This window comes from Gambusia affinis, linkage group LG10 (assembly GCF_019740435.1).
Source record: "Gambusia affinis linkage group LG10, SWU_Gaff_1.0, whole genome shotgun sequence".
Classification (NCBI taxonomy): Eukaryota; Metazoa; Chordata; class Actinopteri; order Cyprinodontiformes; family Poeciliidae; genus Gambusia; species Gambusia affinis.
In genome coordinates, this window is record NC_057877.1 from 28,751,108 (window position 1) to 28,767,142 (window position 16,035).

General features: G+C 43.0%; 1 protein-coding gene across 1 annotated transcript; it reads right to left on the reverse strand.

The window, feature by feature from the left end:
* Positions 1–2,302: 2,302 nt before the first annotated feature.
* On the reverse strand, positions 2,303–15,003 carry vcam1b (vascular cell adhesion molecule 1b). The gene is made up of 10 exons (XM_044129283.1): positions 14,781–15,003; positions 11,126–11,428; positions 10,759–11,049; positions 10,285–10,536; positions 8,863–9,129; positions 8,503–8,778; positions 6,641–6,943; positions 5,641–5,913; positions 3,472–3,732; positions 2,303–3,392 (listed from the first exon to the last, which is right to left on the reverse strand). Exons 1-10 carry the CDS (start codon positions 14,959–14,961, stop codon positions 3,232–3,234), a joined length of 2,568 nt encoding a protein of 855 aa, XP_043985218.1. The 5' UTR covers positions 14,962–15,003; the 3' UTR covers positions 2,303–3,231.
* Between the last annotated feature and the right edge of the window lie 1,032 nt (positions 15,004–16,035).

The following is a 16,035-nucleotide window of genomic DNA, read 5'->3' on the forward strand; positions in this document are numbered from 1 at the left end:
GCTCCTGTGCAGTTTGAGCATCGGCGGGTTTTCTCAAAAAGAAACTGAAATATGGAGCAGATTCTCATTTATTCAGCAGCATCTCATCTGAACTGTTGGTGGACTTATTTATTTTGTTTTATTTTTATTTTGTAAAAGTATTCACACCTTTTTCCACATTGTATCACTTTATAACAACCAAGTGTTTTTATTTGGACGCTAACAGAGTGGAGGTAAAGTCAAACTTGGTTTTATTTAGTTTTTATTTTGTCTCAAGTCTTCTAACAGGTTTGAAAAAGTTATAAGTGAAATAATTAGAGATTTTCCCATAACATAAGTTAAAATGTTCCACTGACAGATTCTTTCATTTAATACTAGAACTTTTTCCTCATTTACCTAAATAAAACTCTTGTTTCTTGCTAAAAAGTTACTGGTTAGTTTTGTCTTATTTTAAATGTACTAATATATTTTTACTATGAACTGGATCAAAATTATTTAGTAAGATTTTGTTCTTGATAAACTTTAGATAAAACAACAAATCGTTTTTGCAGCAGCTGCATTAAATTTTCTCTAAAAATGTAAAATAAATAAATCCAGTTCTATTTAAGTTTGTGCTCAGGTTACAAACCTGCTGAGTTCAGATTCAGTGGTTTATATAAAAGCAGAGCCTGGACTGAAGTTGACCTCTGACCTTGGCCTGCAGGCTCTCGGTGTCTCTGCTGCGCTGCTTTCTCCAGATTCAGCAGAATCGTCACAATGGATGTTTCTTTTTGCTCCATCTGGTGTTTTTTCACCGTGTGGCGCTCGCTGTCCCGCCGCGTTGCTGCGACCTTTCACCCTGCGTGTGGAGGCGTTCTGCTGCGTCTTGTCATTTTATTCTCCTGCTGGTATTTCCTGCTGCACAGTTAAAATGGAGACATTTGGTTCCCTGACCTGAAGAATCTCTGCCTGCAGATCTTAATTTGGCTTTTTGTCTCTTTAGAGCTGCAGATTTCTGCAGGATGGAGCGTCTTTGACCTTTGACCTTCAGGGTTGTTCAACGAGTCAGCGAGAGTTCAAGACGTTTTGCTGCAGCAGATCCGACAGAAGTGTCTGCTTGGAAAACTTAAGTCTTAAAATAGGATTTTAAAAGTTTCTCCTGAAAACATCTGAAACGTTTTTCTCCCTGCAGCAGTTTGGTGTTGAAGCTGCTCAGGACACCTGGATGACATCATCAGCTGCTAGCTAGCTCTGGCTGTGGGGTTAGAAAACCGAGCAGAACCATGAAAATTATATTATTCTTTTGCAGTTTGTTCCAGATCTGCAGGTTTTACAGTACACTGTAAAAAATGGGAACAGGTTAAATGTAGCGTAGAAATGTGAAGTTTCCGTTCTTTTAACAGATTTATTTCCTGTGTTCTCTGTTTTTGTGAATAAACCAGGAGAAAAATATGGAAAATTTTGGTTCTAGATTAACAGAAACACGAATAAATTGAAATCAGGGTAAAAATTTGTGATTCAAACAGATTTTTACAGTTCAAGTTAAGTTAATTTATAGGACATTTCCAACAGGCTCAGCTGAACAAAGTGCTTCACAACAAACCATAGAAAATGTAGAAAATGAAAAAGTAGGAAAATAAAATGAAGTCTATTAAAAATAATGAGGCCATCATAACATCTGCAGGAAATAAAAATAACTGACCAAATTTTACCAGTTTATTTTTTACAGTAAACATTCTCAGGTGTCTCATGTTTTTAGTTCTGCTGGTACCACACAGCGTGTTCCGGTTCTGGTCTGTAAACATGAAGCCTCTCCTGCAGCTTCTCCTAATTTCTCGCCGTCTGGACCTCGCCTGGTTGCCATGGAGACCGCGTCACGTGACCGGAGGGGTCGGCGTTCCGGTAACGAAACAGACCGCCACTGTGTGTGTCTGTCTGAGCTGAACCGGGTCCAGCGACACCAGCGAGGGACCCGGTCCACTTCACACCTCACGTCCCAGTTTCCATGGCGACCAGCGGCGGAGACAAAAGCCGCCAGAAACGGCTCCTTTTAAATCTTCTGGAAAAACGATCCAGACGAACCCGGGTTTAATCTGCACTTAAAACAACCTCTGGTTATTTAGAGATAAAGTTTGTATTTTTATCTAATCAACGTGAATTAAATAATAACCTGAGCAAAAAGCCGTTTTCCTCTCCAGAAACCGCGGAAAGAAACGACCTGCAGGTTTCCAGTAAACTGCAGCAGAAGCGAAAGTAAAAGCTGCGGGAAAATCACCAGGAATTCCCAGAAAATACAAATCCCAAAATATGAGATGATGAGGTCGCATTGAGTGTCAGAGGAAGAGACAGGAAATAAATATCTTTATTAAAAACGAGGAGGTTTAAATGAACAGTACAGAGCTGCGTCAGTACCGAACACACAGCGAAACATTTCAGCGTTTTAAATGGATCTGGAGCATCAGCTGCTTCTACAAGCAGAGCGGACAGCTGCCTTTCCAGATGTGCAAGAAGTATTTACGTTTCCATGGTTACCGCTGGGCTCACGACAGGTTCAAAGGAAGGTGAGGTAGAAAGGCAGCGACACGTTTAAACGCAGAGTTCGGTTTTCAGGACGTTTTCACATCCTGACGGGATTTACCAGTTTAAATGTTTCAGTGTGTCGAAGCAACACGGGAGTTAGCGTTAGCATTAGCTTCCGCTAAATACTATGCTGGTGTAGCACTGATACTAATGATTAGTGCTTTAAGGCTAGCACAGCTAACTTTTTAGCTACCGAATAATATTTACAAAAGGCTATTTTTGATTTGACAAGAGAGTTAAATACTTTTTAACAAAAATCCAGGCTGGTCTGGTTACTTTTTACATTAATAAATAAACGTATCAAACAGGTTTCTCTTCTTATCTCTGTTTGATATTAATTTTGATTATCTCAGACTTTTAAATGTGACTAAAAACAGGAACTCTGTGGGAGAGAAAACACCAGCGTTGGAGCAAAGAATGCTGGGAAAAGCGGGAGATCTGGAGAAAGCTTGAATCCAGAGGGAGATTAGCTGCAGCCACATGACGACGTTACGCAGGAAATCAGAGCAGAAAAGCGTCAGAGATCGCCTTCTCACATCTTCAGTCAGTCCATCGTTCGCCACATTCAGCGAATCAAAGCCCCGCCTCCTCGTTCCTGCTGCTATCAGACACCAAGGCTGCGAAACTTCAGCCACTCGTTCAGATGGAAGGAGAAGCAGCCATGTTTTAGAGTCTGTTAGCTCACTGCTAGCTTCATGCTGACGGCGGCGCAGACTGCGGCAGCTGGTAGAAGCCTTTCTTCCTGGATCTCCTCATGTAGTCGAGGATCAGAGTGGAGGCCGTCAGCCCGGCGGCGACGCCGGCGGCTGAGATGAGGATGATGCTCAAACCGGGAGGAAATCCAGTTCTGACCTCTACAAAAGAGATAACAGCAAAAAACCAAATGAAATGCGACCCGAGACCTTCGTTTAGTGAGCCGGTGATTCTACTGACCTCTGACTCTGATGCTGAAGACTCTGACCTCGGAGCCCAGGTCGTTGCTGACGTTGACCTGGTACAAACCCGAGTCGCTGGAAGTGACGTTGACCAGCAGGAAGGTGCCGCTGGTGGAGAACAGCTCCGCCCCGTTGCTCAGCTTCTTCAGGATCACCGCCGGTGGAGGGAAGCTGATGCTTTGGCAGCACACAGTCACATTTTGGCCCTCCTGGACTTCCGTAGAGGGAAAGATGTGGACGGTAGTGTTCCTCGGGGGAGCTAAACCAAACGAAACCAGAACGGAGGCGTTACTGTGCCGGGTCCAGTCCCAGTCCTGTCCGGTCTCCTTCCTGCTTCCTTCAGGCTCAAAGCCCAACATGATCCTCTGTTCACGTAGCAACCAGCTAACGTTCACCGACACGCTGACGACGCAGCGATCTCTGTCACTTTACCGAGACAAAGCCAACGAGAAGATCTCCAACATCTGAATACTGAGAAGACTGGATGTTAAGGTAAGTAGGTGATCACCTGCCCACCTGGTTACCTGGCAACCCTCCTACCTGGCGGCCAGGTAACCAGGACAGTTATGTAGGTGTTTGTTTCTGTAAAGTTTTCTGCAACATGAGAGAGAAAATGGTAAAATGTGCGTCACACCAGAGTTTTGCTGCGGTTTGTCTTTTAAAAGTCTCCTGCTGTGAGGAAGTGATTATAAAATCTCTGCTGCTGCAGTGATTCATCCTCTGCTGGTCGACGTGATCGAGGCTCCGGCCGTCTCTCGGCACGCTGACATTAACTGTGATAAATCTCTGAAGCGAGTGGGAGGCGGCGCTGTGACTAATTCCAACACTTTAAGGAGGTTCTGACCGAGAACAGTCAGGAGAGGCGTCAGGAAGCCGAGCAGCTTGCTGGTCGACCCGTCGGCGTTTTGGACAAACAGCCTCTCAGAAACGTCTTCCTGCAGCGTTTCTGCTGACGGGTCCAGAATGTTGGCAGCTGCAGGTCGAAGCGTTTCAGATGAAGCCTCTTGACCTGCCGGTTGACCTTTTTACCAGCACATCATCACCTGATAGTGGACAACCTGTCAACTGACTGGGAGTCAAACTGGTTTCTGCTAATTTCTTGGAAATCAAACAGCTTTAGGAAAAGATTTCTACTGAATCACAACGTCAAAACATCTGAAATGAAAATGATCTCCAGTTTATTTATTTTAAAAGATAGATAATATTTCTGTCCACTCCACAGAGAAAACACATCGACCTTTAACCTTTACATTTAAACTAAGAAAATACGTCGGTGACATTAATGAGAAGTTTAGGAGTTTGTTTTGGTTTGTTTTGCTCGTCTTTTTAACGTTCTGGACGTTTCTTTGCCTCCTGACTGAAACATTTCTGGGACTTGAGATCAAACCAACACCCAGTTCGACCCGCCGGGCCGACAGTCTATTTCTGTCTGAACATGTAGTGGAAAGCAGCCAGAGGTCGACTTTCTTAATAAAACCCGTCAGAACGGAGAAGAAACAGGCAGAGAACTGGATGAAAGGTTTGAAACCAGATCTGGAGTTTGTTAACTTATTGTTGTCTGAAGGAAATTCGCTGCACTGGATTATATTTTGGTACATCAGCAGTGATGGGAACTGCTAATCAAAAAGCTAGCAGCGCTAATCCTAAATATTAATGAATATTAGCAGAAGCTAATGCTAAAGTTCCAAATCCAAGTGGTTGAGTAGGATAGCGCCCTCAGTAGAGTGGGAGGTGTTACTGCAGACCTTCCTGTTCCGTTTGATTCTTCGGGACCAAAGTTTCTCTCACAGTTTCAGTTTGTTGAGTTTTCTAACTCTGCAGCTTTGGTCTGAAAACGTTTCAGTGGATTTTTAAACTGTTCCCAATGCATTCTGGGTACTGAATAAACATCGCTTTCTGCACTTCATCACAGGTTGAAAACGGGAGGAAACAGAACTACTTCATAAACAACCTTCACTGATTTCAAAATAAGAGCATGAATATAAATGTCAAACTGTTTGAATTCTTAGTAACCAAACTGCAGCACAAACGTTAAACTTTATTCTACTGAACGTTTAGAGAAGAGGAAAGTAAACTAGAGCTTCTATTCAGAAAATGAAGATGCTCTAAATGTTTTAAAGTGCTAATTAGCTGCTATTAGCAGGTTAGCATGAATGTGGATTCTGACCTTTGACGGTGATGAAGTTGGAGACCAACTGGGAGCCGTACTGGTTGGAGGCTTCACACTGGTAGAGGCCCGACTCCTCCAGCAGGGTGGAGGAGATGCTGAGGGAGAGCGAGGAAGAGGAGTTGGCGTCGCTCCTCAGAAGCTCCTCCCCATTTCTCCTCAGCACCACGGCGGGGGGCGGAGCTCCGTCCGAACGGCAGGTCAGCGTCACCCGCTGGCCCTCCAGCACCTCCTCACCTGGACAGACGGACAGGATGGTCGACCTCGGAGCATCTGGGACAGAAAACAATCATCTTAAAGAGACAGTGTACAGTTTACAGAGAAAATAAAACGATCTGAAGCAAAAACTAAAACCAGTTTTGACCAGGAGTTCAATAAGATTCACTCAGAGCTACAAAAGTTAGAAAACCTCTTAAAAAACAACGTCAAATTGTTTCCTTTTGGAAAATGAGCATTTTTAAAGAACCACATTTTATTTCACATATTATATTTTTAGATTTAAAGCAGCAGTATGAAGTTTTCAAGTCACACAGGGCTATTTATAGCACAATCAATACGTTACCATCAGTTCCTGTAAAAATTACATATATATATATATACTAATGGTTGATAAACAACAATGCTAAGCTAACTAGCCTAACTTTTACTCCAGGCTATGCTAGTCACAAGGAGAGGTGATTGTCAGCGCTAAGCCCCGCCTCCTGGCTCTGATTGGTTGTTGGTGGTTAGCTGGTAGAAGGTGGAGGAATCCAGTTTTATCTGTTTCATATCAAACTGTTTCAACATGGTTGACGGCTTCAACATGCTAACAAATATTCTTCAGAAGGTTCCTCACTGCAGCTCTAATGTAGTTTATATGTTTTCTAGTTTTAGTTTAATTATTGCTCTGTTTTTACTTTCCCAACAAATTGTCTTTCTTATGTTTGTATTCTCTAGTTAGCGATGAATCGATTACTAACGTATTTCAATCGATTGATTCCCTGGAACCCAAACGACTCACAGTGGATCTGCAGAGCGATGCTGGTTCCTCTGGACCTCCAGACGTCTCGCTCCGCCGTCAGCAGCTCCACGCTGCAGGTAACGACCCGCGCCGCCTCCTCCGCCTTCAGCTGCAGGACGGACGAGACGTTCTGCAGCGAGCCGGAGAACCTGTGCATCTCCGCCATGAGAGTCCGGTTCCCCGACAGCCAGCGGAACCGCAGCTGATTGGCCGAGAAGATGTCGGTGACATCACAGCGCAGCTGGACCTCCTGGCCCAGCTGGACCGGACCGGGATCCTCCAGAACAGGGTCAGATGGGAACGCTGGAGAGAAACCAGTAAGAGGAACTCAACATCCAGCTGCTCATTTATTTAAACTGTAAGTTTAAATTTACAGTTTAAACTTATTGTATAAAAGATGATACAATATTAGAAAAACATTAAAGACATAAAACAAATAATCTACTTAATTTCTTTTAAAAAAAAGAAAATAAACATTTTATTGCCTGAAAAGTATTAAAATTTCTAAAACTAAAATGAACTGGAACTGTATTGTGTGTTTAAAACGTTATAAAGATTCTTCATCTTATGAATTTATTTCTTCTGAACTGATTTTCTTCCCACTCATCTAGTTTATGTCAGATTAATCCTCCATAATCCTCATTAAATTAGTACACAAAATGTCGACAGCAAAGGTTTAGAGAAAATCCAGTCATCAGGTTGTTACATACATTTTATAAAAATATTATCTCCTGGTGAATAATTATGTAGGTTTTGCCAGAATTTAACCAGCTGAAGCTACTTAGTTTTTTTATCCTAAATGCTAAATTATTAGTTTTCTGTTTTTTGTCTCATCGCTCTGAATGTGTTTTTTCAGAAAATTTTCTTTTTTTTAGAAGTTAATTAATCGATTAGTAAAGTCCTCAAAGATTATTTTGATGATTGATTAATTACGTTTAGTTTCTATTTTCCTGTTAAATGACTTCATTAATATATTTTTTGTTTTTATTCTAAACTTTTGAAACCGTTTCTTTTTGCATCAGGTTGGATTTTCTGGTTTAAAGCATCTCTGATTAATGACGGTGTCATAAAGCCGACCATCAGCCAGAACGGGGATTTGAGCTCTGCGGCCGGATGAAGCCGTTTGACTGGAGAGTCTTGCTGACGGGTCGCAGCGCGTGGGCCGGTTGGTTCTGTTTGTCTTCCTCATGCCGGGTCGCGTCCCGTCAGCTCAAACTGCAGCTGAAGGAAAACGGCGGAGAAACGGAACTTTTCTCACGCTCAGCAGCTGCGTTGGGTCTTTTTCTGTTCATCTGTCCTACAGGTTTAATATAAACAACCAGAGCTGCTGCAGCTTCTGCTGCTGCAGCTTCTGCTGTTGCTGCTGCAGCCTCCAGTTAAACTTTATTCACTTTTATTTCCAGAAACCGGATCCCCTCTGCGGTTGTGCTGCGTCTTTAAAAGCCAGCAGTAGGAGGTGTCCACGGGCTGCGTCAGGAAACGCTGCTGTTCTCTCTGGGAGTAAATCAACAATGTAAAACTTTCTGACCTTCGACCTTCAGCGGCGGCACTAAATGCGTCCCGGCAGGCTGAGCTGCAGCAGCGTGTCAGAATGAAACTCAATCCTGCAGACTGATGCTGGAATGATTTCCTCTCAGCTTCAGTAATTTCTGATGTTTCAGCTGTTTGTTTCCGTTTTAAGTCAGCAGGCAGGAAGCCAAACTGATGGAAATATGAACATCGTCATCTGGAGGGTTTATTGCTGCTAAGATGCTTTATATCCAATTATCAGCATGAACATGACAGTAAATTAGGTTTTAATCATTTATTTATTCCTCCCATCATCACCAGCTGGGCGGCTGAAACATGCGGGTCGGACTCACAGTAGACCTGGACGTGGATCTCTCTGGTCCTGATGACCGAGTCGCATTCGGCCTCACAGCTGTAGCCTCCCTGATGCCGGAGGTCAAGGTTCAGCAGGTGGAGGTGGGACTGGCCGTCCTGCGGCTCCGTCCTCTGGAGGAGGGTCCGGTTCCGGTCCGTCCTTCTCCAGCTGAAGGCGGGCGGGTGGAGGCAGCCGGAGGCGTTACAGGTGAGGATCAGAGCCGAGCCGCGCTCCGCTGACACCTGAGGACTGGAAAACAGCTGCAGCGGGTGAGCTGAGGAGAGAGAGACGGAGACAGTGAGTCCAGGTCCAACAGGACCCAGCAGGATCACGGTCCGGTCGGTCAGCTGAGACGTACCGCTCACAGTGATAGACCTGGACTCCTGCTGGGAGCCATACTGGTTGGAGGCTTCACACTCGTAGTGGGCGGAGTCTTCCAGCGACGCGGAGGGGAGGCTGAAACTGAGCAGGGGGGCGGAGTCAGTCCTCAGAAGCTCCTCCCCTTTTCTCCTCAGAACCAGGCTGGGAGGTGGAGCTCCTTCAGACCTGCAGGTGAAATTCACCTGCTGGCCCTCCACCACCTCCTCACCTGGATCCACTGAGAGGGAGGTGCTGGTGGGCAGAGCTAAGCGAGAAAACAGGAAGTAGACAATGAGGACTACAGAATAAAACTATAGCATGTTATTGTTCACATCTGGAAATTACCAATTGCTATTGGCTAATCTAACACAGTAGTGGTAGATTAGCTGTTAGCTGCTATTGGCTAATCTAACATTAGCTGCTATTGGCTAATCTAACAAAGCAGTGGTAGATTAGCTGTTAGCTGCTATTGGCTAATCTAACACAGTAGTGGTAGATTAGCTCTTAGCTGCTATTGGTTAATCTAACAAAGCAGTGGTAGATTAGCTGTTAGCTGCTATTGGCTAATCTAACACAGCAGTGGTAGATTAGCTGTTAGCTGCTATTGGCTAATCTAACACAGTAGTGGTAGATTAGCTGTTAGCTGCTATTGGCTAATCTAACAAAGCAGTGGTAGATTAGCTGTTAGCTGCTATTGGCTAATCTAACAAAGCAGTGGTAGATTAGCTGTTAGCTGCTATTGGCTAATCTAACAAAGCAGTGATAGATTAGCTGTTAGCTGCTATTGGCTAATCTAACACAGTAGTGGTAGATTAGCTCTTAGCTGCTATTGGTTAATCTAACAAAGCAGTGGTAGATTAGCTGTTAGCTGCTATTGGCTAATCTAACAAAGCAGTGGTAGATTAGCTGTTAGCTGCTATTGGTTAATCTAACAAAGCAGTGGTAGATTAGCTGTTAGCTGCTTTTGATTAATCTAACACAGTAGTGGTAGATTAGCTGTTAGCTGCTATTGGCTAATCTAACACAGTAGTGGTAGATTAGCAACACCTGCTCTATTCAGGCTCTATAACTGATGATCTGTCAGAGTTAATGTGAGGGTCGCTGTCTTCCTTTCTTTTTTAACTGAACCGAAACACAGAATTCTGCAGCACATCTACATGTTAAGGTTGTCAAAATCAAGCTAGCATAACTGAGCTACTTCACTCTCTGTCATAATTTTTTTTAATTAAAAATTTTTTCCTGACCTTGTCATCATAGTACCGTTGACAATTAGCAGCAAAGCTCTGCGTCCCAGTTCCTTTTACGTGTGATGTACACGTTTAAGATTTACCACTTTATATTGACAGCTAAAACCAAAGCTAATCATCGTTAGCATGACGTCACGCCGCGGCTACAAATGAAACAAGACGTTCACTCTTACCTAAAACTGTGACATTTACAGCTGCTGTCTGGTTTCCTTCTGAGTTTCTGGTTTCACACTCGTACCGTCCGGCGTCGGAAAGCTTCACCGCCGGTAGGACGAGCTGACCTCCGCGACCTCCGGGCAGAGGGCGACCGCCTGCCGTCCAGGTGATGGTCGGCTCAGGGTTTCCCTCAGCAGAACAGGTGAGAGTCAGCGGAGAGCCGGACATCACCGCCACCGGGTCGGAGATGTTCATGAGGCCTGGAGCATCTGGAGAGGAGGAAGAGGAGGTAGAGGAGGAAGAGCTGATGATGAATTGAGGGTTTCAGACTCATATTGACACCTTGAGTGATTCAGAGCGCCAGACTAAAACTGAAGATGAATTTATGAGTCTGATTGAGGATTTTGAAAATGGAGGAATGTAGAGAATCGGACCAACTCTCCCCCCAGTCTGATCTCGGTTCTGACCCGGTTAGTGAAAGTCTGACTCACAGCGGACATTCAGGGTTGTGGTGGTCTCCCTGGTCCTGAAGTCCGACGGCAGACCCGGCAGCACCAGCGTCGCCCTGCAGGTGATGTTCTCTCCCGAATCCTCCCTGAGGGGCAGGAAGTGGACGGAGCTGGACCCGGACCCTCTGGTGCTCTTCAGAACCGTGTCTCCTCGGACCCAGGTGAGGTTCAGGTCCCCGGCGGGGTACAGGTTGGGCACCCGGCAGGTGAGGGTCGCCTCCATGCCATCTCTGAGGCGGTCCTGCCCGGTGATCTCAGGGTCCGAGGGGAACGCTGGAACCAGAGGACGGAGACGGCGTCAGGAACAGCAACCCGGCCGGGCCAAACTCACCTCGGGTCGGAAACTCACAGTAAACACCGACGGAGGCTCGGCTCTCCGCCGGTCTGTCTCCACACCTGGCCTTACACGTCAGCTGCCCTTCGTCTTCTATCTTAACGGGGTCAAAGGTCAGAGTGGAGTGGGTTCTGTTGGCACTGATGGACGCCCCCAGGGGTCGGTCGTTGACGGTGGCCCAGGTAATGATCGGTTCTGTGGGACAGTCGTGGACCTGGCAGACCATGTGCTGGTGGGAGCCGAGCCGGAGCAGAGGCCGCCTGGGCGACAGGCTGACCCGGAGGCCCTGAACGCACCACGATGACATCAGCAGCACGACTGCAGAGCGAAACAGCAAATCAGGACAGGCGAGGATAGAACATTACATTTGGCACAAAATCACTCTTATACTGAAAACAGACGCACAACTATACAACCGAGCATGTTTGAAAAGCAGAAGTGGAGCCTCCTGCACAACCTAGAGGAATGCAGCAAGTCACAGAAAAAGAAAAAGAAAAAGAAAGTATCGGGAGATTTTTGAAATGTCAAATTTTCCAGACACCAAAAACATTAACAAAAAACCAGCTGGGTGTTTTTTAAGCACTTGGGTTGTTTTTAGAAACAGTTGAAGAACAAAAAGTGTAATTTTCCATAACAGGTCACCTTTAAAGCAGGAGTGTCCAAACATTTTGTCACGTTTGTCTAAAGTACTCAATACCAAAAAATAAAATAAAGCAAATAAAGTCTGCCGGTTTTTCTGTGGGGTTTTTGGTACTAAATGGGATTTTAGTCATTATATCCAAAACTCCCTTCAGATTATTTGGGCTCAATTGAAAAAATTTTATTTAATTTCTAAGAGCAGGATTTGGGTCACTTTCTTTCAAAACGTTTTCCATTTTCAGTTTAATAAACGAAGCAAATGCAGCCAAAGACTTTGGATTTATCTGGTTCTACTTATTATAAAAGATGAAAACTTTGAGTTGCATAAATCATAACATAATTTTACCCTGATTACAAATAAAAGATCTCCATCTGTATCCACCAGGGCCACAACAAATCAGCCCAGGGGCCAGAAGTGGCCCCCGAGCCGCACTTTGGACATCACCGATTAAAGCCTGAAGTGACAGAGAAACTAAAATCCTAGTTGGTCAAACGGTTTTAGTTTTGGGGATTTCACACAGATTTAACCAAAGAAACTGAAACGAATTGAGCCAACAGAACAGAAGTATGGTGGATGACTGATGGGGCCAGCGGGGCCCAGCAGGGGGGGGGCCAACGGGGCCCAGCAGGGGGGGGCCAACGGGGCCCAGTAGGAGGGGCCAGCGGGGGGGCTCTTTAACCTGACAGTTGTAAGGATAATCATGAATCCAGAGGTGATTTCAGCAGCTGTGGTTCCGGCTGAGTCCCTCCTGTCCACATGAACAGAAACATGAGACAACCAGAGAGATTTTAGTCCAGGAAGAAAAGGTCAGAACAACAGATTTCCCAACTAGAGAAATGAAAGTAAAATAACAAAAGAGACAGAAAGTATTCAGATGATTCTGAGGCAGAAATTTGTCCTGCAAAAAACAAATATAAAAAATTCATCATGAAAAAATGGATGGAATCTATAAAAACTTTTTTAGTCATTATTCCTTCTGGTTCTGGACGTTGAGCAGCTACAAGGTTTTTACTCTGACACTTTTTTAAATTTTTGGACAGTTGTTATGATCCGTAGCCATGGCAACAATGTGTTATTTTTGTTTTTTTTACAACAGGATGCAGGTGATTAGCATTTCAAAAGCTCAAATAATCCCTGAACTACGACCCCAAAACCCAGAGGAGTTGAAAAGGAGCCTAAATGGAAACAGAGAGAGAGAGATAGAGATAGAGGGAGAGAGAGAGAGAGAGAGAGAGAGAGAGAGAGGAGGAGGAAGTTCAAGAGAAGCTGCAACAGCAAAGGAGGCGGATTAGCAGAGCTAGCTAACGACCGATGATGTCATCCAGGACATGTTACTGAGGAATATCGGATATTAGCTGTTAGCATGTCATGATGATCGTATAGCAACAACCTTCAGTCAGAGGCCTCTTCAGATTGGTTGCGAGACCTACTGCTACTGGAGATCCTTCCTTCCCACAGAATCAACAGCAAAGCTTATGATAAGAGTTACGACATTATTATGCCTTTGAGATAAATAAAGCACCTTTCAATCGGATTTGAATTGATCCAGAAGGAAAAACTTGATCGGAACCCAACAGGTGTGAACGCGCTGCCTGCTGTTGCAAAAACATTAACGATTCAAACTCCAAAACATAAAAAAAAAAAAAAAAAAAATGTCAGAAAAATGCTGCTGATGACGTTTTGGATCCAGTAGAACCGAGTCTACTGGACTACCAGGTGTGAAAACTTACTGCACTCTGAGTGACATCATGCTTTATGATTTATTTTACAGCCTTAAAGAGACAGACACCAATAAATCACGCCAGGCCTTCTGACACATCCAGGACTTTTACAGGTCTAGGGTTAAAACAGTTCTGCAGACCCCACACATCCTGGACACAAACTTTAACCTTCAGAAACAGTTTCTGTCTCTGATGAACAAAATAAAGAGCCCAAAGTCAAAATAGGCAGATTCTCCACTGGGAAATAAATAAAACAACTCAACTTCCTTTTTTCTTTTCTTTATTAAAATGTGGCTGTTAGTATCTCTCCTTCCATCCTTTATTTTATTTCCTCTAAAGTTTCTATATTTATATTTAATCTCTGGACGCTGTGAGGGATAGAAACTGAAGTGTAATTCCTCACTTGTGCCAAAAACTTGTTCTGGTTCTGGAGACTTTTGAGGAAAAAATTGGAAACAAAAAAGGAGCAAAAAGTTAATTTAACATTTTTACCTACAGAAAAACATTTCTGCAGCAGGACGAAGATCAAAAAAATTATGATAAATTTCTGATAATGGCAAGAAATTTTGTCATTCTGATGATAAATACAATTTATGTTTAAAATCCCAAAAACTGTCCTTACTGTCAGGATTGATAGTTTTACTATTTTCTCCACTGTTTGTTCAATAAAAGCATAAAAAATACCAATAAATGTAAAATGAAGTTACTGTGAGCATTTAGAGACTCAAACCACTTTTTTAAAGACGTGTGTCAAATAGTTTTTACTCTAAATAAATGAAATAATGATGTAGAAACATGTTTTTATTTAAAACCTTTGATGGTTGCATTCACACGGTAAATCCTGCAGCTCAAACAAACCCGTTTCAAACGGCTGAACTCTGATGTTTAAATCAGCAGCAAACACTGAAAACAAACACTGAAAACAAACAGAACCGGACCGGATCCGGCCAGAAAAACACAGCTCTGACGCTCAGAAACGAGACGAATAACGAGAGGAAAACATGATTATTAAATATTATCATAAAAAATAGCTCTAAGTTAGATTGATTTAACAGAAATCAGTGATTATCTTCAACATTTTGATGAATTGATCAGCTGATTGTGAACCTATCAGCTGATCAGCTGATGAACAAAGCCTCAGATAAACTGATATTTGCATTCATTTAACCATTTGGAGCCATTTTTATGTTAAACAGAGATTCTGCCGCTTCGCTTTTATTATTCAAATGAAATCAGAGCAGCTGAGACGCTTCAATGAAAGGAAGAAAAAAAACAGTTTTCTGATCATAAACAGGAAGTAGAATTTCACCTGAGAGGAGTTGAAGGCAGCCGTCCATCCTGCTGGACGGATGGATGAACAGATGGATGGACGGATGGATGGATGGACGGATGGATGGACGCAGCAGCAGCAGCAGCAGCAGCAGCAGCAGCAGCAGCGTCTCCTTTGTGCTCCTTTTCTGAGTCTGAAGCAGAAAATGAGCTCGACACATGAACCCCCACAACCCAAATGAAACAGAAACGCCCCCCTCTGATGGCCGCCTTTATATGCAGGAGGCCACCGCGCCCTCTGCTGGACAGAAGGAGAACATGTCTTCATGCAGGAGGCCACCGCGCCCTCTGCTGGACAGAAGGAGAACATGTTTTCATGCAGGAGGCCACCGCGCCCTCTGCTGGACAGAAGGAGAACATGTTTTCACTTTCATTATGAGCAGCTTTTCGGTCTGGACTCTGAATGTTTATGTTCCTGAACGCAGCTTCAGTTTCACTAATTTCTCATCCAAACAACAAAATGTCTAAATAATAATGTTAATCTAAATAATCTAAACAATAAAACATTTAAAGTTAGTTTATCAGAGGAAATGAGATTAAATGAGACGAAACTAAATGATTCAAAAAGAGACAATTCAATTAATGAATGAGTCATTAAATAAATATATGAGTGTTTTAATTACTTACATTCTCTGCTTTAAATAAATTATTAAAATGAAATAAAATGTATCAAAATAAACACATTTATCAGCCATTAAACTGTTTCAATAATTCACAAAGTAAATAATTAAATGTCATTTTATTCAAATAAAAACAGGATTTTAATCAGAATCAACTTTATTGACAATAATTATTGGATCATTTCTTAACCAGGAATAGATTTTATTTATTTCTTGAAGTTTGAATTAAAATACATGTAAACATTTCCAACCAGTTCAAAATAAAATTAATTTCACTTTCAGATTTTTTTATTTCCACGTAACCGTTAATAAAAATCAGATTTGGTCTGATTTGTTCTGAATTAATGGATAATTTTAACTTAATGAAGAGAAAATCAGATTTTTGACACATTTAGAAACTGTAAAAATTATTTAAAGATAAAACGGCTTTTCAGGTGATTAACTGAGAGACGATTTATTGATCAGCATCATGTGATCAGACTCAAAGGTCAGAGGTGAAAGTGTTTAAAATTAAACTGAAGAAATAATCACTGTAAAATGTGACTGTAGCAAATTTTACTTTAATAGTTACTTTGAGCAGAAGAAGAAGATGTAAAACGATTCTAATTAAAGCAA

Bases quoted from the DNA above. Each gene is read 5' to 3' on its own strand.
- vcam1b (XM_044129283.1), bottom strand. From the start codon at position 14,961: ATGTGTCGAGCTCATTTTCTGCTTCAGACTCAGAAAAGGAGCACAAAG. The intron at 5,914-6,640 runs GTGAGTCGTTTG...TTTCTGTCCCAG, and splicing joins CATCGCTCTGCAGATCCACT to ATGCTCCGAGGTCGACCATC. The intron at 3,393-3,471 runs GTCAGTAGAATC...TCTCTTTTGTAG, and splicing joins CTTCAGCATCAGAGTCAGAG to AGGTCAGAACTGGATTTCCT.